The 23,406-nt window shown below is 45.7% G+C and overlaps 1 protein-coding gene across 1 annotated transcript in view; it reads right to left on the reverse strand.

Annotated features, from left to right (window-relative positions):
• The window catches only part of NSG2 (neuronal vesicle trafficking associated 2), a 55,275-nt gene that overhangs the window by 23,040 nt on the left and 8,829 nt on the right, over positions 1-23,406 (reverse strand). Inside the window, exon 3 of the mRNA XM_047872386.1 lies at positions 14,369-14,452. Within this exon, the coding sequence (XP_047728342.1) occupies positions 14,369-14,452 (84 nt within the window). The remainder of the gene's footprint in view (positions 1-14,368; positions 14,453-23,406) is intronic.

Raw genomic sequence — 23,406 nt, forward strand, 5'->3', positions numbered from 1 at the left:
GAAAGAGCACAAGGAGACTAAATATCAGATAGGAGAGCAATATTAGCATTAGTGGCAGATGGTACAATTACATATGTAGAGAACACAAAGGGTTACATTTTTAAACAAAGTATTAAAAACAGGAGAAGTTAGTAACAACTACCCGGTGGGCAAAGAAATGTACAAAATTCAAAAGGATTTTTATCAAGTGTAAATAACAACCAGTTAGCAAATATAATGGAAGGAAAGGTCCCTTTTACAATATCAACAAAAAAATAGATAAAATACTTTGGAATAAACTTAATCAGAACTGTAAGATGATTTTAAAGTTCAGCTAGAACCTCTAAAAAAGACTTTGGCAGATGCAAGGTTAAATGTGTAGCTACATAGACCCAATACTTTACAGATGTAGCTTCTCCTCAAATGATCTATTAATTCTTGTAACTAATACGAAAAAGTAGCATGGGTTTTTTTGGAACCTGAAAATTATATTAGTATTTATCTGGAAAAGGAAACACACTAGAAGGGGGTAAGGTGTCTCTGAAAAATCAAAGGAATGAGGGAAGCACAGTTTACACAGATTGTAAGATGTGTCATAAAATTATGTAATGGAGACAACTTGGTATGGTCTCCATTTTCAATAGCAAACAGTTATAAGATCAATGAAAGAAGAGAGAGCCCAGCAGTACATTCAAATATTTACGGGAATGCAGTATCTAAAAACAGTGGCATGACATGTCCGGGAGAGGAAAGGTTAACTAATGAATGTGGAACGAGTGGCAAACTGCCATTCACAAAGAGAGAAAGCTGGATTCCTACCTTACTCATTGCAAATTCCAGATGGATCAAGATTTTAACATAGAAAATAAAATCATAAAAGTGTCAGAAGAAAACATGAGTTCAGGGTGGGAGAAGGCCTTGATTTTCATAGAATCAAATGTATCAGTATTTTCCCTTATGCCTTCTGGAGTTGGTGATTAATTTAAGTTAAAGCAAAAGTAGGAAATCCTGCAGGCTTAATAAATAAGTTACACCCTACACAAAACCAAAAGGCAAAGGTCAACTGAGAAAATACCAAATAAGTGAGAATGACTAAGTTCTCAGCTTTGGGAAGAGGCCACGCCCATCAGTAGGAAGGAACAGCAAGTGGTCCACCCAAATACGATGTTTTCCAGGAAGGAAACAAAGGTCAAACAGTCAATTAGTAAACAGAAAGGGGCTCCATCCCACTGATAATGAAAGATACACAAACCTAAACAAAGGTGAGGTGCCATTTACTACGTATCAGATTGGTAAAGCTTTTAAAGATTGTTAAAATCAGCAATGTGGGGAAGAGCACACTTTCAGGCATGATGGAGGAAGAACACACTGGTGGAAACATTTTAGTAGATAACTTGGCCAAACCTATTAAAATTGAAGACCCAAAGACTCTTTGGCAAAGCTTGTAAGATAAAGATTCTCATATTCTACAAATATACTTGAAAAATATATGAAAGATGTGTGTGTGTGTGTGTGTGTGTGTGTGGACACGCACACTAGGAGGTTCACTGCAGCAGAGTTTCTCACGACAAAAGACTGAAAGCTAGAACAACAATAGGGCACTGATTTTGAAAGATTATGAAAACCCTCAGTCGACAGTCATTAACAAGAACAAAAAAGGATCTCAATGTGCTGATGTGGAAAGATCTCTGAGACGTATTATTAAGAGAAATCAAGCAAGGTGCCGGAGAATATATATAAAATGGTCCCATTTGAGAAAACAAAATGGATATCAAATGTATCTATGCATACGTAAATCTATATATGCTGACATGTAGAAAATGTCTCTAGATGGGAACATAAACCATTCCTGGACCATCCAATAGAGCTTTCTGCAATGATGGGAATGTCCGATAAATTTGAGCCATCCAATATGGTAGCCACTAGACTCCTGTGGCTATTAAACACTTGAAATGTAGCTTGTGTGACTGAGGAATTAGATTTTGAATTTTATTTCATTTTGATTAATTTCAGTGAGTATAGCCACATCTGGCTAGAGGCTTCCAGTTTGGACAGCATAGACATAGACAATGGCTAGTTGAGGTGGGAAGGATTAGGAAGGGAGAGAAAAGGAGACATTTTTCAGTTTATGCTTCTTATACTGTAGGAACTTTGCACATGTAGATGTGTTACTCTTATTTAAAGAGAAAAGTTACGGACCACCTATTGTTTTCAAGGCCACAGGGGATGTAGAACTCAGGCAGGGGTGACATCTGTCTTCAAGAGCCCAGGCTTTCACAGGGCATTGGAAAATTGTAGTTAAGAAAATAGCTGCACAAAGGAGGTGAAGTTGACCAGCTCTCTCCAGTGAGGAAAATCCCAGAGGAAACAGTTCCACATCTGACAGAGGGGAAGGGAGGACAAGCTACTAGGATGGTGTTCATCCAGGAGGTGATGTTTGAGCCAGGTCAATGAGATAAATAGGTGGGCGCTAGACCCTGGGGGAGAGAAAAGTATTCAGGGTGCAGGAAACAGCTAAGCCGAGGAGTGGAGGAGATAGGCCAGAGTGTGCCCAGGATCCTGTGAGTAATATAGGTTGGCAGGAGGAACTTGAAGGCAGGAAGGAGGGGAGATTGAAGAGATGAGCAAAAGACAGGTCATGAGGACCGCGTGCAATGAACTAAGCAGTTCAGATATCACTGTGAAGGCCAGGGAAAGCCCCAAAATGATTTCAAGCAAGTGTAAAAAGTGATCACAATGATTTTGAGAAGAGACACACATTGGCTGTGACATGGAAAGTCAAAATCAAAGGTTGAAGGTGGAAGTGAAGGTGCAGTTGAAATATATACAAGACTTATTTTTAGCCTCTATAGAGAAATAATAAGAAAGCTATTTATGGGTCTTAAATTGCATTCTGCTCATGAAACAATCACATTTGGTCTGTTTAGAGTTATGCAGTACCAAGGGAAAAGAAAATTCAAAGGGCAGTATTTTTCCCAGCTCCCAAGGCCATCTCATTTTTTTTTTTAATTTTTTTTTCGACGTTTTTTATTTATTTTTGGGACAGAGAGAGACAGAGCATGAATGGGTGAGGGGCAGAGAGAGAGGGAGACACAGAATCCGAAACAGGCTCCAGGCTCTGAGCCATCAGCCCAGAGCCCGACACGGGGCTCGAACTCACAGACCGCGAGATCGTGACCTGGCTGAAGTCGGACGCTTAACCGACTGCGCCACCCAGGCACCCCATGGCCATCTCATTTTTCTTGAACCCCTAGGACCTTGAGAAGTCTTTTGTCTTTACCTTAACTAATTTTTCCAGGGCTTCAAATCTCCAGGAGATGGCTAGGATAAGAAACTGAATAACTCAACAAATCTGACACATCTCAGTGGGGCAAGAGTGGCGTGATTCCTGTTTTTCGACCAATAAACATGGTGGCAAATCCTAGACCAACGCTTCTTCTCCTTGGCACCCATGACATTTGGTGCAGGATAATACTTTGTAGGGGTCATCCAGTGCGATACAGGCTGTTTAGCAGCATCCCTGGCCTCTACCTACTAAATGCCAATAGTATACACACACGGGTGCACACACAAACACACGCACAGGCCACAGCCGAGACAGCCATAAATGTCTCCATCCATTGCCAAGTGTCCCCCGGATGCAAAATCACCCCTGGTCGAGAACCACTGTAAGAACATCAAAGACAGAGGAGCCCTTGGAGACAATCCTACCCAACTTCCTCATTTTACAGATGGGAAAACTGAGGTCCAGAGACTGAGCCTGGAAGTCAGGCATCCTCACCCAGGTTAGAGATTTGTTGTGGACACTAGAGATCTTTTTCTTAGCTTCAAAGAAATGCAGTTAAAAACAAATCGGCAGAATTTTCATTCAAGTCAGCTTCATCTACGTGTGTATTCATTTATACTTTCTCTCTCTCCTCTCTCTGCCTTCTCTCTTTCTTTCCCTGATATACATGATTCATCCTAGAACTTCTATTTGCTGATTTGGTTTTCTAGCCACAAATGCGACCAAAATTATTATTATTATTGTTGTTGTTGTTGTTATCTAAAAAAATTTTAAGTTTGTTTATTTACTTATGGAAAGAGAGAGCGAGAGAATGCAAGCAGGGGAGGGGAAGAGAGAGAGAATCCCAAGCAGTCTTGGTGCTGTCGGTACAGAACCCAACCTGGGGCTCGAACTCACGAACTGTGAAATCACGACCTGAATCAAAATCAAGAGTCAGACGTTCAACTGACTGAGCCATCCAGGTGCCCCTATTATAATTATGTTATTAGTAAAACATCCATTCTCTCTAATTCGGCATTTTTGTTTCTTTGTTTTCCCCTTGTTCACAGTGAAGAGGGTAAGCGGAAGATATCTAATATATACCAGGGGCTACTGTGTGCCAGAGCCTCTGACAGGCACATCACAAACATAATCAGGGGCGCCTGGGTGGCTCAGTCGGTTGAGCGTCCGACTTCGGCTCAGGTCATGATCTCGCGGTTTGTGAGTTCGAGCCCCGCGTCGGGCGCTGTGCTGATAGCTCAGAGCCTGTTTCAGATTCTGTGTCTTCCTCTCTCTCTGCCCCTCCCCTGCTGGTGCCCTGTCTCTCTCTCTCCCTCAAAATAAACACTAAAAAAACAAAAATTAAAAAAAAAAAAGTAAACGTTACAACAATCCTTGGAAGTGGGCATGGGTAACCCCATTTTGCAAAAGAGGAAACTGAGACCCATGGAGGTGAGGTGACTTGCCCAAGGTCAAACAGCCAATGAGTGTTCTAGAACTAAGTTCAAACCAGCACCCGTCAGATTGCATAACGCGACTGAGTTCAAGTTGTGGAGAATTAGAATGAGCTCACGATTAACACCCAAGTAAGAGTTGACTGTTCCCAGAGAACTGAATTCCCTCCCAGTTTCTCAGATCGTGGAGCTGAGGGGCTTGTCAGCACCTCCAGGAGGAAGCTAGGCCTGTGTGGCAGTTGCTATGACAACTAATTTTCTTATAATTATAGAACATGGTGGGGACACATGAGCTGCACATACAGTCACTTTGTTAGGACCTGTCTACCTCTGACAGTTCCAGGAGCTTAAACATCACAAATTTTTTTAAATCACATTTAATATAATCATGCATTGTGGCAACGGAGGCCCAGAGAGCAAGAAAGTCAGGAGACGAACCCTCCCACCATGTGATGGGACCGAGAGGCAAAGCCACGTGACAAGCAGTGAGGAAAATGGCATTTCTCCCTTGGGAACTTCTGCTTCTCTTTTTCCTTCTTGGATCAATGCATTTCAGGGCTTGGCCAAACAGTGTATGCAAAGAAAAGAAAGAAGAAAAGAGCCAAAGCAAAATTAGACTAATGCTTGGCAAACAGCAAGGACAGGCAGCAAAATTTAGCATTCTAACAGAACAACACTTCTCAGTTTAGTTTAATTTAGCCAATTCCCAAAATGTGTAGGTTTTCCCAATTTGGAAGATGGGTATAGACAAAAGACCACATATAGACACTCACACATACACCCAAGAACGCCCATAGAGGGGTGCCTGGGTGGCTCAGTCAGTTAAGCGTCTGACTCTTGATTTTGGCTCAGGTCATGATCTCAGGGTCGTGAGATTGAGCCCCGACTTGGGTTCTGCATTGGGCGTGGAGCCTGCTTAAGATTCTCTCTCTCTCTCTCTCTCTCTCTCTCTCTCTCTCTCTCTCCCCCTCTGCCACTCCCCGACTTTCTCTCTCTCTCTCAAAACAAAAAAAAGAAAGAAAGAAGGAAAACATCCATAGACACACACATCACAGTGGGTCAGAAAAGCCTGATTCTACCCTTTATTGGCTGTGTGATCTTGAGTATCTTAACTAACATCTCTGATCCTCAGTTTTCTCCTCTGTATGTTGAAAACTGATCTCTCCTTCATGAGTTATTGTGAAGATAGCATGGAAAGTGACTAGCAAACTACCTGACACATACAGAAGCTCAATAAAATGGAAGTTATTGTTATTAATTAATTCATTGCAAACAATAATTTTTAAATATTGTTTTACTTTCCACGAACACCTTCCTCTTATGACCCCAATGTGGGACTGGAGAAAACATCATGAAGTCCTGCCTTCGGTGGCACGTTCAGCAACCTAGCCAGGTAGCAAGAGATCTCTGCCGAAGCAGAGACGGGCACAGGGGCCGAGGGAAATGTTGGGACCGTGGGGCTCCCAGGTGAAGAATTAACGTGGGGGATCGAGGACTGGTTTCTGGAGGAGGTGACAGTTGAGCTGGGCCACAAGACAGAGCACGTGGGGTAGAGTCGAGTGAAAAGTTCACGGGCAAAGACCTGGAGGTGAGAACGGGCATACGTACGGCAGACTTGCAGAACTATGTGAAAGTTGAAGCCCTGGGCGTGCAGGAGGTCAGTGGCAGAGGGACAGGAACTAGCAGCAAGGACCACCTCTGGACAAGCCTGCAATGCCATGCTGTTGGCCTGTAGGAAGTAGGGAGCCACTGAAGATTCCTCAAGCAAGATAGAGTGATCTGATGCGATTTTGCTCATGCTGGGTGGAAGGGGGTGAGATGGAGACAGAAGTTCAAAAGCCGGCACTGTGGACAGGGTGAGTGAGGAGGGACACGTGTGCCAAGACAACGTCAGTTGAGACGGAGGGCCAACCGAGATGGAACGAGGCACGGCTTTGCCTTGGAGGCCCAGCCTAGGTGGATGCATCCCATCGGGTCACGTGGCTGACTCCCCAGAAATATATTATTGCGTAAGTACAAGGGCGCCCATGGTACGGTGTTAGTTTACATTAACTCCGTCCTCACACCAGGCTTAGACTGTGGACATCACTAGCCCATTTTACAGATAGGGAAACAGAGGTTCAGAAAGGTGAAATGACCTGCTTTAGTCACACAAATCCCCAACCCATGTATTCCCCCTTCTTCCGTGTGGCCTTTCGTCACGCTCTTGGGGACGGGGCGTGATTCGTCATGTTTGCCCATTTCCATGGTTCGTTACGAGCTTCCAACAGTTTAACAACTGGTTTGCAGACTTTTCATAACTGGCTCTCAGGACAGGGTGTGAGCCAGCTCCAGCCCACCCTGCAGGAGTCCCATAGGAAAGAAGAATGTTCACAACACTCTAGCAGTCTTCTTGGCCATCAGATGTATTCACCCAGTCACTTGCTTTCTTGTAGCACTTACTTACCAAGGCTTGTTTGCATCGACGAGAATGAGAAGCCAGCACTAAAAGCAGCTTCAGTTATTTGACTATGGAGTGGTCACTGAGTCTCCCCGGCCCTCCCTGAAACCCTGAGCACATTCCTTCTGAGACAGCACCATGGATGTTTTTGTTAAAAACAAAACAAAACAGAAAAGCCACATTTGGTTTTCAACGATCAATTAACAACAACACGCATTTCTGAAAGCTACCCTAACAGTACAATTCCATCAGGCTCCGAGAAAGTGCCCAGACAAAAGCATAGGCCAGCATCTTTATTCTGATTTTCAGTAACACCCTAGCCAAAAATGCAAGCATAAACATCAAATACTATCATGGCCTTTCTCCACCGGGTACTCATATGCAGATTCTTCCCGTGCCAGATAATGACTCTGCTCTTAACCCAGCAGGCAATGTTTTTAATAACTCACCTATGACATTCCTCACAATAAAAAAATAGGAGAGCCATAAAAACCAAGACAACAGATAATAAAGTAAAGCATCTTATCTCCATTTGCCCCTGTCAGCAAAGATTAGAATCCCTCCCGAGGAAAGCAGCCCCTGGGGTTTTGATGAAAACTTGGCAGAAGCAAATGGCAAAGGTAGAAATGGGGTCTCACCTCCCTCGGAATGTGGCGTCAAAAAGAGACATTTATAAGAATGTGTCATTGTCAAGGAGCTGAGAAGCAAAGATGAGGCCCCGATTTTAAATAAAGATATTGAAGATGAGGCAGGCAGAGCTCTGGTGTTATTAATAAAGGCAGAATTTCTCGGTCAGCCAGGGGGATTTTTTTTTTTTTTTTTTTTTTTTTTTTTTTTTTTTTTTTGGTCTACTCATTCATCTGTTCACTCAGTTATCGAAGCCATCTTTTGGTTCCTAAGGTGGCCAGACACTGGCTAGGCTCTTGGGGTCCGCAGATGAAGAAGATACCACTGTGGCCCCCAGTGAGTGCAAGACGCGGCAGGTAACTCGATGACGTCCACAGCATGTTACTGGTGCTAGAACAGAGGCTCGTACAGCAGGTGCAGGAAACCCAAAAGGAAGGATAGACCATGCGGGCAAGCTGGCAGAACCACACGGGCCAGGGGCCACTCGGGTTGGGTGTTGAGGGATGAGTAGGGAATGTGTGCAATGGTGAAGGCAGCCAAGGCATTCTGGCTGGAAGGGACAGCACGAACAGAGGAAGGCAGGCAGTGGGGGGAGCGCTTTGGGCAGTCGGAGCTTGTGGGAGAGGCAGGCGAGCAGCGGAACTGCAGACGGGTTTTAAAGGTGGCAAAGCCCTCATGGGATGGGCTCCTTCGGAAGAGTCCTTCTCTGGGGCGGTGAGGACAGGCGCCTGAGAAAGGAGGCAGGGGGACCCAGGACGAGGCCGGGCCTTGAGAGGATGGGTGAACGGAGAAGAGAGTACAGTTATTGGAGACTTTCAGGAGGGAAAGAGGCCTGGACTCTTCCAGCTTTTAGACGTGGCCACCGACCCTGGCAGGCTGGTTCTGGCACGGCACTATGTCCTTTCTTATGTTGGTGCACGAGCGGAGCAGAGGCCTGAGACAGAGGGCGGAGACCCCGTCCCTCGGTCACCCAGAAGAGAAGGAGAAGGAGGAAAGGAAAACCTGGCAGGCAAATTGGCTTAGCAGCGTCCCCGGGGAGCTACTCACTCGTAGCTCAGTTCCCTTCCACTGTAAGCAGCCTTGAGAACTGAGTGGGTCAAAGAATTGAGTGGATCAGTGGATGGATTTTTGTTTATTTTGTGTTGTTTCTTTGTTGTTGCTTGCTTTTAGTAATAACCCACAGGCCCCTGTTCTCTAAGAATTACTAGCCCTCCCACTCTCAGGGCTCCCCCACCCTACTTCCTGTTAATGTGTCCATTTGTCTGACAGGAACGTTGAGTTCTGGTCCCTTTGCACTAATGCATTCCTCCCATTCCGTCTTCTCCCACTGATCATGCTCTGGGTGTCCTCCAGATATCCCCAGGATCTTTCCCCACGCACTTGGACGGCCCCCAATCTGCGCTTGCCTAGGCCATGGCCACCAGAGTCAGACTTTCTAGACCCTGAATCAGGATGTGGTCAGACACGAATACTGAGGCAGTTCCAAAAGACTGGGATTCCAGTTGCCACACACCAGCCCCCCAGTCTATGCCAGGCCCTGTGCTGGGAACCGTGTGGGTAGGCCCTCCAGGGATCAGAGGCTGGGGGCCAGGCTGCGGATGCGAGAGCAGCCAATTACCCTACAGCGGCATTCAAGGCCCCCATGTTACTTGCAGAACCAAGAGGAGGCACCAAACCCAGCTGAGAGGATCAGGGGAAGCAGCCCAGAGTTGCTGATCTGACAGGGACAATACAGCTGAGAAGGTGGCCAGAATGTTCTCGACTAATCCACATTTGTGAGCTCCTTCCAGAGCGAGAGAATTCTGTCTCATGCACTCTTCGTCTCCCGGCAACGGGCCTTTGGCCCCAGCTCGGAGCAAATACTGATAAAGGCAAAAAAGAAAGGGGAGGAAGAACAAGGAAGGAAAGAAGGCAAGCCAGCCACAGAATTGGCAAGGGCAATCCCAGGGTGGCACGAAGGTGTGGCAGAGGGAGTGGGATAGGGTTGGGTTCTTATTTTGTTCTAACATAACCGGGCTGAATGGCCTTCGGAGCCACTTCACTTCTCTGACCATCAGTTTCCGCATCTGCAAAATGGAGATAACAATAGGAGTACCTCTGGGTTGTTATTAGGCTGAAAAGTGGATTAAAAGCATATTTTAACAAATACTAGGATTATTCCTATTATAACCGATCTATTGAGGAACAGCCTACCAAAAAATCTGCCTACACTCCTCAGTAGGCAAAAAGGTGGCTCCAGAGGTCCCTGTAGATAGCCAGAGAGACTGCCCATGAATCCAGACATTGAACTGGCTTCTCCTTGAACAATTCCTGCACTTTCCCAAGGGGGAAAGCTGGAAGGGGAGGCCCAGATTTGCCTCCAGCCAGCAGACAAAAGCTGGCTAATTAGGCAGGAAGCTAAGAACCCAGGAGGAAGAAAGGGGATCTGAACAGGAAGGAGATAAAATGATCATTCATTAAGACCTAGAGGGTACCAAGGACTTACACTATTTGTTATGTCAACTGTGTGGCCTGGTTTATTACTGAGGAATCAGGAGCTCAGAAAGGTGAAGGGACTTTCCCAAGGTCACGGAGCCAAGAGGTGACAGGGACGTGATCTCAGTTGCCCAGGTCATTCTAGCCCCAAAGACCCAGAACACCTCTCATTCACCTGATACGCTGGCCTCCAAATGCAACACTCAGTTCCTTCTCACACCAGCCTGGGGGACAAGCGGGTCTGACAGCATGGCCAGATGCACCAGCACTTTCCACAACACCAACATCCTCCCCAGCACCAGCACCTTGCACGGTGCCAGCACCCTCCATAGCACCTTTCACGGCAAAATCAACTTTAGAAGAACACCTAGGTCCCAGGACTAAGAAAGAAGGAAGGGCTCCTCTCTGCATGCTCCTGTTGTCTCAAATAGCCTGATGAACAGTTTCTCAAGTCTGTGACCCCTCGCAAGAGCCTTCTTGGTTTTAGAAAAGGCAAACATTCCAGGTGATTCTTTCAGCCAGTCTTTTTCGGTTCATCTCCCCTGCCCGGTCCTGTCCTCTCATTCTCTCATGTTGCCCCCAGCTGCTCTGTCCGGGTCAGTTTTGAAATGTGAAGCAGTGAGCTGTTCTTCCCCTGTGAAGGTCCTGGAATGAGGGGCAGGTGTCTCCTGGTCAGCCCCACAGTCACCCCTGCCGGTGAGCAAGACCGCGGGGAGGCAGCCCAGCCACTGTTTACCAGCACCACACTCTCTAAGACTAGCTGGGAACTCTCTGACTTCCGGTGCTGGTTCTCCAGCACAAAACTCCATCCTGAGTTCCAGGACATTTACATCCAAGGGCAACGAGACCACCATCCTTGGCCATCACCCCCAGGCACCTCTCACTCCAGGCATCCCCCCAGCCTAGATCTCCCAGCTCCTGCTCCAGTGGACAGCATGCCCCTGCCCAGCCAGCCAAACGAGACACTAAGGAATGTCCCCAATAGCCCTTTGTTCTACCAGGAAAAAGTCCTATAAATCCCATCTTCAGAACAGCCCACCGGATCCCTGAGCCCTGCTGCAGCCAACAGCTCAGACCCTAAACTCTTCCTAATTGCCTTCAAAGCCTCCTCCCAGGCCCCTGAGATACAGGCCCCCTCACCCCTACAGATATACCCTCCACACCGCTCAGGGGCAGCTCTCTTTGAGAAAGCAGAGAGGCTTGTGAATGCTCACTGCTTTACGTAAACAAACGGGGCTCCCGCCCACACCTGACAGTCAGTGCTGACGAAGGACAGGTGCCCCCAAACCCAATACCTTCCTTCCCGACTCCCAGGACCAATCGAGTCAAGCTGCATGGGGAGCTTCCGCAGGCCCAGACCCTGACTGAGCCCCTCCTTTTCTCTTAGTTGACCCACTTCTGTTTGAGCGGGAAGTGACCACCGTGGGCAACCTGGATGAACAGAAAGGCCAGTCTGGCCCAGCTCTGAGCCCTGGCCCTGCTACCTGCTGGCTAGAGGAGCAGGCCACGGTCACTGTCCTGAGCCATGGTTCCCCTTGGAGACACGGAGGGATACATCAGTCTCTCGGGGGCTTGTGGACGTTAAATAGGATTAAATGGCAACATACCAAAAGTGCTCAGAGAAGAGGAAAAAAAAAATCATCCAGCACCACCCCAGATAACACGGCCACAGACGGCATATGTTGATACATTTCCTTCCACGTTTCTCCCCCCTCTGTTTACTTGTGTGTGTGTGTGTGTGTTTTTTCCCATAGTTCCAATCCTGGAAAACACACAATTTTAATCTCTGCTTTTTTCACTTAACTTTCTCTCTGAAGTATTTGCCCAAATTATTGTGTGTCTTCATCACCATCATTTTAAAATGACTGCCAAATAAAGAATAATTCCACCAGAAGCTTGTAACACTCTATTTGGTAAAGATAAATAAATAAATAAATAAATAAATAATAAATAAATAATAATTCTACTTCTTTTCTGATTACTGAAATAATGCATGCTCATATCAAATTTGGAAAGCAGGGGAAAGTCAAAAGAAGACGAAAATAATCTCATGGGTAATTCAGAGTAAACTAACTACTCTCTCAGAAAAAGGAAACCTTGAGAAACTGCCAAAATAGCCCATCATAGGGACACGGGGCTTGTTTACAGAATCCTGAGGAGGTTGGTGACAATGTAGCATTGCTTCAAATATTTTGATTTTATAAATAACACCGCAGTGCACATTGTGGTTCGTGAATCCGGGCATATTTCTGATGGTCTCCGCTGCGGGGGGGGGGGGGAGGGGGGGGGGCACAGGTCAGCTCACTCTCTGGCCCAGTGCGTCCTTATGCTCCAGGATGGCCCCGGCCTCCCCTGGAAGCTCAGTGCTCATTCTTTTAAGGTCTGCAGTTCAGGCCACGCCCATAGTCACCGGGCCCACGCTGAGCCAGACAGGAAAGCCACAGCCCAAAGTAAGAGAACCCGGCCCTCAGAGGTGGGGGAGGTGGTCAGCATCCAAGGAATTCTCACCCTCCCGAGGGATGCATACAGAGGGACCGCATTCCCTCCCGGGCTCACACACCCAGATGCGCTAACACAGATTTAGCAGGGAGATGGGGAACGGCTTGTTTACCATATACACACTCCAGTCCCAGAAAACCAACCAAGAGCTGTTTTTACTTTCAAAATCCCCAGTCACGGTTGACACTAAATAGCTACGGTTTGTTGGGTACTTACCATGAACAGATCCAAAGGCTCTGCATGTCTTCTGTATTTCACCCTCCCAGCAACCCTAGTATCACCTCCATTCGACAAATGAGGTTTGCTGGCTGGGCGCGGCCCCTTGACTGGTCTAAGGTGGAGACAGGGCTCCTACCCAGTCAGACTGCTCCCATATCCATTGTCAGAACCACTGGTTCTAGTAAAATCATGGCTGATTTTGCTTCCTAGATATCTTTTAGGTCTTCCCGTGTCTATCTGCTTGCTATCCTTGTTCAAGCCACCGTCTCTTTCTACTCGGACGATTGCAGTAGCCTAATAGTCTCCCCACGCTCCCTCGTGTCTGCTGCAGTCCATCAGCCACATAAAAGCCAGCGTGCTTTATTTAAAACCCACTTAAATTGGGGCGCCTGGGTGGCTCAGTCGGTTAAGCGTCCGACTTCGGCTCAGGTCACGATCTCACGGTCCATGAGTTCGAGCCCCGCGTCGGGCTCTGGGCTGATGGCTCAGAGCCTGGAGCCTGCTTCCGATTCTGTGTCTCCCTCTCTCTCTGCCCCTCCCCTGTTCATGCTCTGTCTCTGTCTCAAAAATAAATAAAAACGTTAAAAAAAAACCCACTTAAATCATGTCTCTCCCCTCCTTGAAGTCCTTCAGAGGCTTCCTTTATGCTTCTAGCATAAAACCCAAATTCCCACATATAGTCTACAAGGCCTAGAACTGTCTGCCTTCTGCCCACTTCTCCTGTCTCATATCTGCCTGATCCCTACCCACTGCCGACAGTCTCGCCTCGTTGCCCTTATTCCTATTCGAGAGTTGGGACCAACCTCAGGGTCTTTGCACAAGCTGTGCTCGTCCCAGCTACCTAAGTGACTTCTCCAGGTTATTTCCCTGAGGTCTTCCTTGCACAGCGTGCTTCATGGCTCCTTCACGCAACTTATCACAGTGATATATACTTATCAGTCCTCCAAGTGAGGAGGACCAAGAAATAGAAAGTCATCCATTTGGTTTTTTCCACTAAGAAGTCAGCTTTTCTTTCCTTTTGTCTTTTTTGCATTTTGTTGCAACCATCCACTGACTGAAATTTGAGGGTTTTGTAAAAATACATTTCCATCACATTTCCCGGGGACTGTGATGGAAAGACAGAGAGACGGGGACAGGCGGAGAAAGAGGAAAGGAGACACATGTATCAATTATCAAATTATCTGAGCATTCCAGTGCAGAAGAGAGCGTAAGTAGTGTTCGAGAGGCAGAGCTTTTGTTATTTGATTAGACTCTGTGCCCCCGGACAGTGTGGCCTCGAGAAATCCTCTAGAAAAAGCCTATGCCATTTCCCACTCTTCAGTAGCAGCTACTCTACTGGCACGAAGAAACTTGAGCTGGCGGAAGCCAGCCTTACCTTTACAGTTTGTGTCACCCCGTCAAGAAACTAACCGTAAATTCAGCGATTTTCGGCACCCGGAACTTTCCTTTGTTCTTCTGTTCAGGCTGATATTCCGTTCTTGTCTTCACAATCACCTGAAATGTTCAGCCAGTGTTAGCACACGTGGAGACTTCAAACAGTTCTCCGCTTTTCTTTTTCTCAGTAACTAGAATTTTTATACATCGCACAAAGAACAGAAAATAAAGAACTTCCCTCTCAAACACACAAGAGCGTAGAAAATTCAAATTATCCGTACTTCCCCATTGCAACAGAGGCAACCATAGGTGACAGTTTTGGTCATACCTTTCCAGATGTATTTATATGTATCTATATGCGTCTATGATGTATATGTGTGCTATTATGCAAACATATATATTTTTATGTAACAGGTTCGTGCTTTGTGAATCATAACCTACTTTTATCATACAACAATATACTAACATTTTTCTTTTTTTTTTTTAATTTTTTTTTTTAACATTTATTTATTTTTGAGACAGAGAGAGACAGAGCATGAATGGGGGGAGGGCCAGAGAGAGAGGGAGACACAGAATCTGAAGCAGGCTCCAGGCTCTGAGCTGTCGGCACAGAGCCTGACGCGGGGCTCGAACTCACGAACCGTGAGATCGTGACCTGAGCGAAGTCGGACGCTCAACCGACTGAGCCACCCAGGCGCCCCTAACATTTTTTAATGTAGACAAATACGCAATTGTATTTTGCCTTTTGATGCAGCATGATATGTCACAGATGCGTACTCTACAATTAGTCCGATGGGTCTCTATTGTTGAACATTTAGGTGGTTTCCACAGTTTGGGTGATGTAAATAAGTTATGATGAACAACCTGAAGCTCAACCTTTCTACATACACTTCACTGCAATTTGATTTAAGGGCTTGCACCAAGAAAAACATAAAGGTCGTTGAATCTCTTGGATCATATTTTTCTGAAGTCTGAATATTTTGCAGAGGTGGTTAATATCTTATCAAGATACGCTGTCAACCTGCCAAGGCATTTATGGAACTGCGTCCCACTGTGTAGGCAAAGTGGAAGAAAAAAGAACCTGACAGGTAATCAATAACAATGGCTGAGTGCCATAGCATCAGGAAGAACACCGAAGCTGTCCGAGACTCAGGGCCTCACCTGTAAAACATGGGCAATAGCCATAATCGTCACCCCTATTGAACAAGGTTGTTTTGAGGGTTAAATGAGATGATAATGGGTAATATTTCTGGAATTATTTATTATGTGCCAGAACTGGATCGAGCACTTCATATGCATTTATCTACATACCACTACTGTTTCCATTCTTCTGACAAGGAAACTGAAGCTCAGAGATACTAAGTCACTTGCCCAAGGTCACACAGCTACAAGGAAGCTGTCCTCTAACCATGATCACTCTTACTTCTCGCCGGAGCTTAGATGAACTGAATCTTCACTGAAAACTCCCACCACGTTTTCCCGGAGACAGCAGTCAATTGTACTGACTCGAGCAAAAATTTCTCCTGTGAAGCATGTTAAGTCTGTGAGGCATGCCATTGACTAAATGTAGCTCAAAAAGGAAAAGGTGGGGAAAGGACTACTTTACTGAACATCTCCCGTGTGGATAGCTTCAATATGTTAGGTAAGGAGGCTCGGGGCCCTGCCCATCTAGCCCCTCTCTTCCTCCCCATCATCGAGAGCCCATTGACAGATGTCAGTTCTCCTCTTGTATCTCACCTCTCTCCAAACAACAGAAGCAAGCCCTGGCTCCTTGAGATAGGGAAGTGGGGCAGCCAAATAAAGGTGAGGGCTACTGGGGAGATGGATCGTTGTGTTAATTGTTTATTTTCTTTCAGCCTCCTATTCCAAAGGACAGGAAAGCAGATGCCTCTTTGCCTGCAGGTAATAAAAGCAGGTCTCCTTCTTTGCAAATTGACTATATGGCAGATAGCGGGCACTGAGTATTTGACGTCTGTATCTCAATTCTATCCTGTGGGGTAGATACTGGTACTGTCGGTATTGTAGGGAGGTGTAAGGGTATGAATACCCTTTGAATACTAGCTCTGCTAAGCCTTCTGTATCTTTGTTTTCTCACATATAAAATGGGGCAGTGACCATAAATACCTCATTAGGTTGTTATAAGGTTTAAATGAGTTAGTAGAGGATAAGCACTCAGACCATTCATTCAATAACAAATGTTTATTTGAACACTGCCTCTGAGTGCTGACAAATTTTCTTCCCTAGATGTTTGAAGCAGATGTGGAATTGAGCTGTCCTGTACCTGTCAGCCCGTAGGTCCTCCCTACCCAGCCCATCAAGAGCAATACAAGGACTTCTCAAGAGGAATGCTGTTCAAGCATGCTCCTCCTGACCTCCTTGTCTGGAAAAGGAAAAAAAAAAAAGGTAGGGGGTGATAGATGAACAGAAGTTTACTGGGTGAGCAAGCCAAGGAAAGACATTTTCTGCAAAGTGAACCATGTGGCCAGAGAAAGAAAAGTGTGAGATACCACGTGGTCTACACAGTTTGCTGTTTGCTTTCATGTGAACTTCAATGGATACATGAGAGTCGGGAGCTAATGTAACTAAGGAAGCAACTGCTTAAAGCATAGCTCGTATGCTAGGTGCTTCTATTATTACCTAACTCAATGTTCTGGGTATGTGCAGGTGCTTTGTGAACTTAGAGGCTATTCTACAAATGTTAATGATTCAAAATATTTTGGATATCACTAGATCAACTGTCAGGTTATAAAGTGGTGTGGAAAACATAGATGTCTGCTCATTCTGATCGACGTTTTTTGAAATATTCACAAGCTGGGAATTATAATGTCTTTTCCCTATTTTAATGTTGTATGTACGTATATATACGTACATGTGTGTGTGTGTGTGTGTATTATAATGCATCTTGGTATCTATTTCTAGACATAGTGAATTTCCTGGTCATTGTGTCATGTGAACCATAGGGCTTGGGGCAATAAATGCCTTTGCCTTTTCTGGTAAGTAGTATTCTCAGATGGCCCTCTAGCTTCCTAACCCCACCACTCCCCACCCCAGTGTATGTGTGCAGGATAGTCTCCTCCCTCAAGAGTGTGGATAGGATGATGGCCTCTGATGGCATAGTTACTCCTCTGGTGATATTTTGCTGTTATAAAACTCCATCACAGCAGACTGGAGAGAGATTCTCCTGCTGGCCTTGAAGAAGTAAGCTGACATGTTACAGGAAGGCCATGCAGCTGGAACCTGAGGGCAGATTCTAGATGCTGAAAGTGACCCAGGCTGATAGCAAGGTCATTCAAGTACAAGTAACTAAATTCTGCCAACAACCTCAGGGGGCTTGGGAGGGGATCCCAAACTCCAGACAAGAAGGCAGAGTGGCAAACACCTTGACTTCAGACCGGTGGGACCCCAAGCAGAGAGCCCAGCTGACCTGTGCCTGGACTTCTGACATACAAAAACTGTGAGATAATAAAATGGTGTTGTTTTAAGCCATTTCCTTTGTTGTCTGACACTAGAAAACTGATGTGCCTTCCCACATGGCCAAGTCCATCTCAACAATCAACCATCTCTTGGGTTGATCCCTTTGCTGCTAGATTTTTAGCCGTCAGATCTCGGCCATCTACACATCACACATCAAACGTGAAGAAGCATTTGCTTCTTCAACCTTTCTTCTGCCCCGCTATTTCTACAAACATCTTTTCCAAAGCTCAAAAAGCCCAAAACCATTTTCATCATTCCACATTAATTTAAAAGACCCTATGCATAGCTGACATCTTGAGAAAGATGTCTTCTGATACCTCAAGATGGGTGACAGAACCTTAAAAATATTACCGTTGGACTGAGATAATGAATAATCATTATAGGCCCTGTCATTCTAATTATCATAATAAACATTTTGTGGTTGCATCTCTGGCATCCATTTAGATCAAAAGTTTCCAGATATCCTTTTGGGAACTCACCCTTGCCCCAGTGCGTGGCAGCCATGTGGTCTGGTCGGGCCGATGCCTCCCTCATGGTAGGAACGGTCCCTTAATTAGGTTAAGCCAATCAGGGCATACCATCCTATTGATCATAGACCTTGATTGGCTCAGAAATGGTCATGTTACCCAATTTGGACCAATAGTATAGGAGGCAGTATTGACTAGGGACTTGGGGAAAGAAGCCTCCTTGCTCTTTATGGGTGTTCCTCAAAGAGCATGCTCTTCCTCTGGTTGGTGTATTGAGGACTTGAGTTCTGAAACTTCTGTAGAGATTATTGTCCCAATGAGGAGGACCCAAGATGAAGACAAAGGTAGCAGGTGAAGGAGGGCGGAGCCCGGAGGAACCTAGGGAAACGGAGATGGGCCCTGATCACATGCTGCCCTCTGGATCATACCTTGCCTGAAGTCCACTTTGGACTCTGCAGTTATAGGGACAAATATATACTCCTTGGACCTTAATCCAATGTGGGTTAGGTTTTCTGTTACTTGAGGTAAAAAGCTCTATCTGATAAAAATGTGTTCCAAGAAAAATGAACTGAAAACTGTTAGAATTTAGCAAGATGGCCAAAGAAGCATCACAAAATCAATAGGGTTTTTTTTTTGGGGGGGGGGGGGCACCAGCAAAAAAAAATCACCTCAAAATATAATGCGTCCACCAAAAGATACAGTAAAAATGTTCATGGCCACTTTTTTCATAATATCTCCAAACTGAAAACAATCTAAATGTCCATTAATAGGAGAATGCATAAAGTGCAGTTTATTCATAATAAAATGGAATGTCACACACGTGGGTGAATCTTAGCGACATTACATTGAACAAAAGAAATCAGACACAAATGTTTTCTATATATTATATGATTGATTTCACATATATCAAGTTCAAAATATATATTAAAAATTTATATATTATTTATTTATATAATTTATATATAATATTTACAATAAATACATAAATAATAATAGTATTTATAATTATATACCATATTTCTTCTTAAAGTATCCCATTTACCACTTGCAGTAATGGGAGGTGCTGAGTTTGACAGAGTGGGGGTCATAGGCCTCCTTAAAAACCATGTCCTGCTTTTTCCCTGAACCTGTATGACTGGCTACTTATGCCCTGAATGACTTTCTTTTTTTGTTTTTAATTTTTTAAATGTTTGTTCATTTTTGACAGAGAGAGACAGAGCATGAGCAGAGAGAGAGAGGGAGACACAGAATCCGAAGCAGGCTCCAGGCTCTGAGCTGTCAGCACAGAGCCTGACGCGGGGCTCGAACCCACAAACCGTGAGATCATGACCTGAGCTGTAGCTGGATGCTTAACCGACTAAGACACCCAGGCACCCCTGCTCTGAGTGGCTTGCTAATGTAAACAGTTATTTTGGTTTTGGAATCCCATTCCTCAAGCCACTGAGTTCAAACACAGGCCAAGGGTCACACTGGTGACCCATGCTGGTCCTCAGTCATCTCCTCTCTTTAACTAAGCTACATTTTCTCTAAAAGTAACCCAGATTACCGTGTAATATTTTACCTTGGCCCCTAAGGAAGTGTTAGCTCATTAGAACTCCATATCCACATCAAAAGCAGGTCTTTGCCCATGTACCTAGAACAAATAGTCCTCTGCTCTCTTCTTTGACCTCTCAGTATTCTTGTTCACTCCTTCCCCCTTGAAACGCCCTTCTCTTTTGGGATCATGGCAGTATCGCTCTTGGTTTTTTTCCCATTCACTGACCAGTTCTCCTCAGTTCCCTCTTCAAGATCCTTCCCCTCTGCTTGACCTCTCAGTGTTAGAATCTCTCAGGGTGAGGTCATGGCCATGCTTCCCTCCTACAAGTCCCCTCTGAGTATTTGCTCTCCTATTACTTCCAAGCCCATCCTTATCCTTATAACTTAATCCAGACCTCATCTAGAACTCAGCTTACCCTACTGGACATTTGCCCTTGGACCAACATGCCTAAATGTACCACGTCCGCAGCAAAGCTCTTTGTGGATCCACCTGCCTCTCAACATTTCTTCCTCAAGTCATCTCCCCCAAACAGCAGTATTATCCAGGCTAGTGCTCATGTCAAACCAAATACAGGAATTCTCCCATGACTCCTCCCTTGCCTTCACTCCCCAAATCCACTTCAGCACCAGCTCCGGCTTCTCAAGCATTTCTCTCAAATCAGTCCACCTGTCCAGTTACATTGCCACCACCCTAGTCCAGAGCATCATCATCTCTCCATGAATGGTTTCTCTGGCCAGCTTCTTGTTTCCATGCTTGCCTCCCCAAACTTAGGGAAAAGAGTTTTCTAGATCGAGGGAACAGAAGATACCACTACACATTCAGAAAACACTCAGGAGGCTGGCACACGGAGCAGCCACAATGAGCGGTTTTGAGTGGCCAGAACATAGAGCAGGTGAAGTGAGGGGGAAACAGAGCTCTGAATGCCACCAAGCATCTTGAAGGTTAACTTGAAAGCAGTGAAAAGCCAAGGAAGGATTATAAACCAGAGAGTGGCTTTCCAGATGTATCATACAAATAATGGAGAAGCCTCTGGCCACAGTGAGATACACTAAAAAGATGTGGAGAACAAGAGAAATACAACCCTACAGAGTTATTGGAATCAACTGGCTATTGGGCGTGTCATGAAATTTGATGTTCAGTTCCCGTGGAGGGAAGCCAGAAACACTTCCCTTCTATAAAAGAAGATATGGCAACAGTCGCCTTTTTTTTTTTTTAGTACTATGAAGGGGAAAGCATAAGAAATGTGAGCCAATCATTAATTGTACCTTGGAGGAATCAGCTTACATAAGCAAAGAAAGAGAGAAGAGAAAATAAATTTGCAAAGAAAGGCTCTATTCTCTGCAGTTGAAAAAAAAAAAGAAAGGTAAAAAAAAACCCGGAGCCCTGAGCTCCTTGATTAATAACAGAAATGGGGAGGGGAGGGTGGGGAAATGGAGAGAGAAGAGGACACATTCTTTCTTATTATTTAAAGTAGGGTTTTACAAATATTTGGGAAAAAATGAACCTCCAGATTTTCAAATACCCTTGTGGATTTGGGCCCCGATACAAGTTTGTTTTCTTTTCATATTTTACATCAGTCCCCATTGTCCTGTCAGCGGCTGATATGAAGAACATAATTTAACATAATTGGCATTGTGAAAACGGGATAAATTATTCATCCCGAAAGGACCCCTCGTCTGGATATATTCCCCCTTCACTGGCAAGGCCAGATAATACATGGTGGTTCAGATGGCACAAAGTACAGATCATAAAAATTTAAAATACTACTTCCTGGGATTATCAATAATGAAGAGGTTCCCACATGGAGAGGCCCCAGGATTGGCAAGAACAATAAATAAAAGTGCAGAAGTGTTGACAAGGAGCAAGATTGTATTTTTATGAGCTGGACTTGCACGGGCTGAAAATAGATCGAAGCTGCACCCTGAAGCTCGTCTCTGCAGCTAAGAGAGAAGTTCAGAGCAGGACAATGAATCTGCTGAGCACCTACCGTGTGCCGGGCACTATTGCTAGGGGCCCTGGTGATGTGTAGTTGGTTAATTCTCCTAACTCTCCTTACAACGTTCTCCCCAATCTTCATGCAACCCCTTTAAAATCATTAGTGGTCCCATTTCTTTTCAGATGAGAGAATTTAGCCTCAGAGACGTCAGCCACTTGCCGATGACCAAATGACTGGTAAGTGGCTGAACTGGTGGTTCAAACTCAAGATCCCCGTACTCTTTCCTGTCGTTGACTCTGCCACTGTGCCAAAAGCTTTACAGCCTGTTTCTCAGGAAACCCTCTCAGTGAATCTGAAGTAGGAGTGATTATCCCCATTCTACAGATGAGGGACCTGAGTCCTGGAGAGCAGAAATGACCTCACCACCTCACACACGGCTACGAAAAAGCAGGGCCAGACCTCGAATGTAAGCTTTTGGCTCAGCTCCAAGTACCACCCGCTAAGAACGCCACCATTCAAGAACTATCACCTTCCGATTCTGCTTTCATGGCACCTGACACACATTAGGAGCTCCATGAATTACTGTTGAATGAATGAGTCCTATCTCTAAAGAGACAAGGTGAAATTGATCAGATGGGGCCTGAGTACTTCGCTGGGAACATTTTCCCAGCTCCCCCGCTCACCTCTTAACCCATACTCCGTCTTTTGGGGTTTGAGTCTCTTTCTCTGGGCCCTCAAAGCTTGGCGAGGGCTCAGAACAGACTAAAATGTTAGTGCTCAGAGGACATTAGCGGTAGTATTGTCCAACCCCCTCTCTCACAGGGGAGATGGGAGCCCAGAGGGGGGAAAGGGATTTGCTGCCCCTTCTGACACAGAAAGATTGGGTCACAAGCAGGACTCTAGTATGGGTCTCGTCACTCCCAGTCTAGGGCTCTTTCCACAGGATCAGGTCTCCTTTCCTTGCTCAGAGGCAGAATGGAGGCTGGGCCACTTTGGCCTCAGATGCACCAGCTGTAGTCCAATAAGACTACGTGTGTCCAACTCCGTGGCAGTGCATAGCACGTGGCCAGATGATGGACCCTCCACCCAGTCCTCTGCGGGGAAAGGGGAGGCTTCCAGCTCCTGTTATGAGCAGAAACTCGCTGCCTGGGCCAGAATCCTTAGAGTAGAGGTCCGCAGGTCTGCCTCTGAGCCTGTCCTCTGTGGTCCAGAGGCCCAGCCCACTTCACCGCTCAGCACTGCTTGTGGTCTGAGGCCAGCCCTGTGCTCTCCACGATGATCTTGATTCTGGGACTCAGCTGCTGAGAACGATAAGAATAGCAACAGCAACAAGAACGATAGCCTTGCATTCACATTTACTCCGCGCTGGACAGCCGGGTGAACATGCGACTTACATTGGCTCATTTCGCCCTTAAAACAGTTCTCACGGGAAGAGATGATTGTCCTCATTTTTAACAGCGAGGAAACAGAGGTACGGAGTGGCTAATAAACTTGCCCAGGGTCGCACAGCAAGTAGGTGACAGAGTTAGGGTTCAGATTCAAAGCGCGCTGCTACAATGCCTTCTGCCACATGCGGGGACACCGGTTTGCTCCTTGTGTGAGTGTGCGAGTCACTTCCATGCTCCAAGACTGTCTCACCATCTGGGAGAATGGGGGTGAC

Source organism: Prionailurus viverrinus, chromosome A1, assembly GCF_022837055.1.
Source record: "Prionailurus viverrinus isolate Anna chromosome A1, UM_Priviv_1.0, whole genome shotgun sequence".
Taxonomy (NCBI): domain Eukaryota; kingdom Metazoa; phylum Chordata; class Mammalia; order Carnivora; family Felidae; genus Prionailurus; species Prionailurus viverrinus.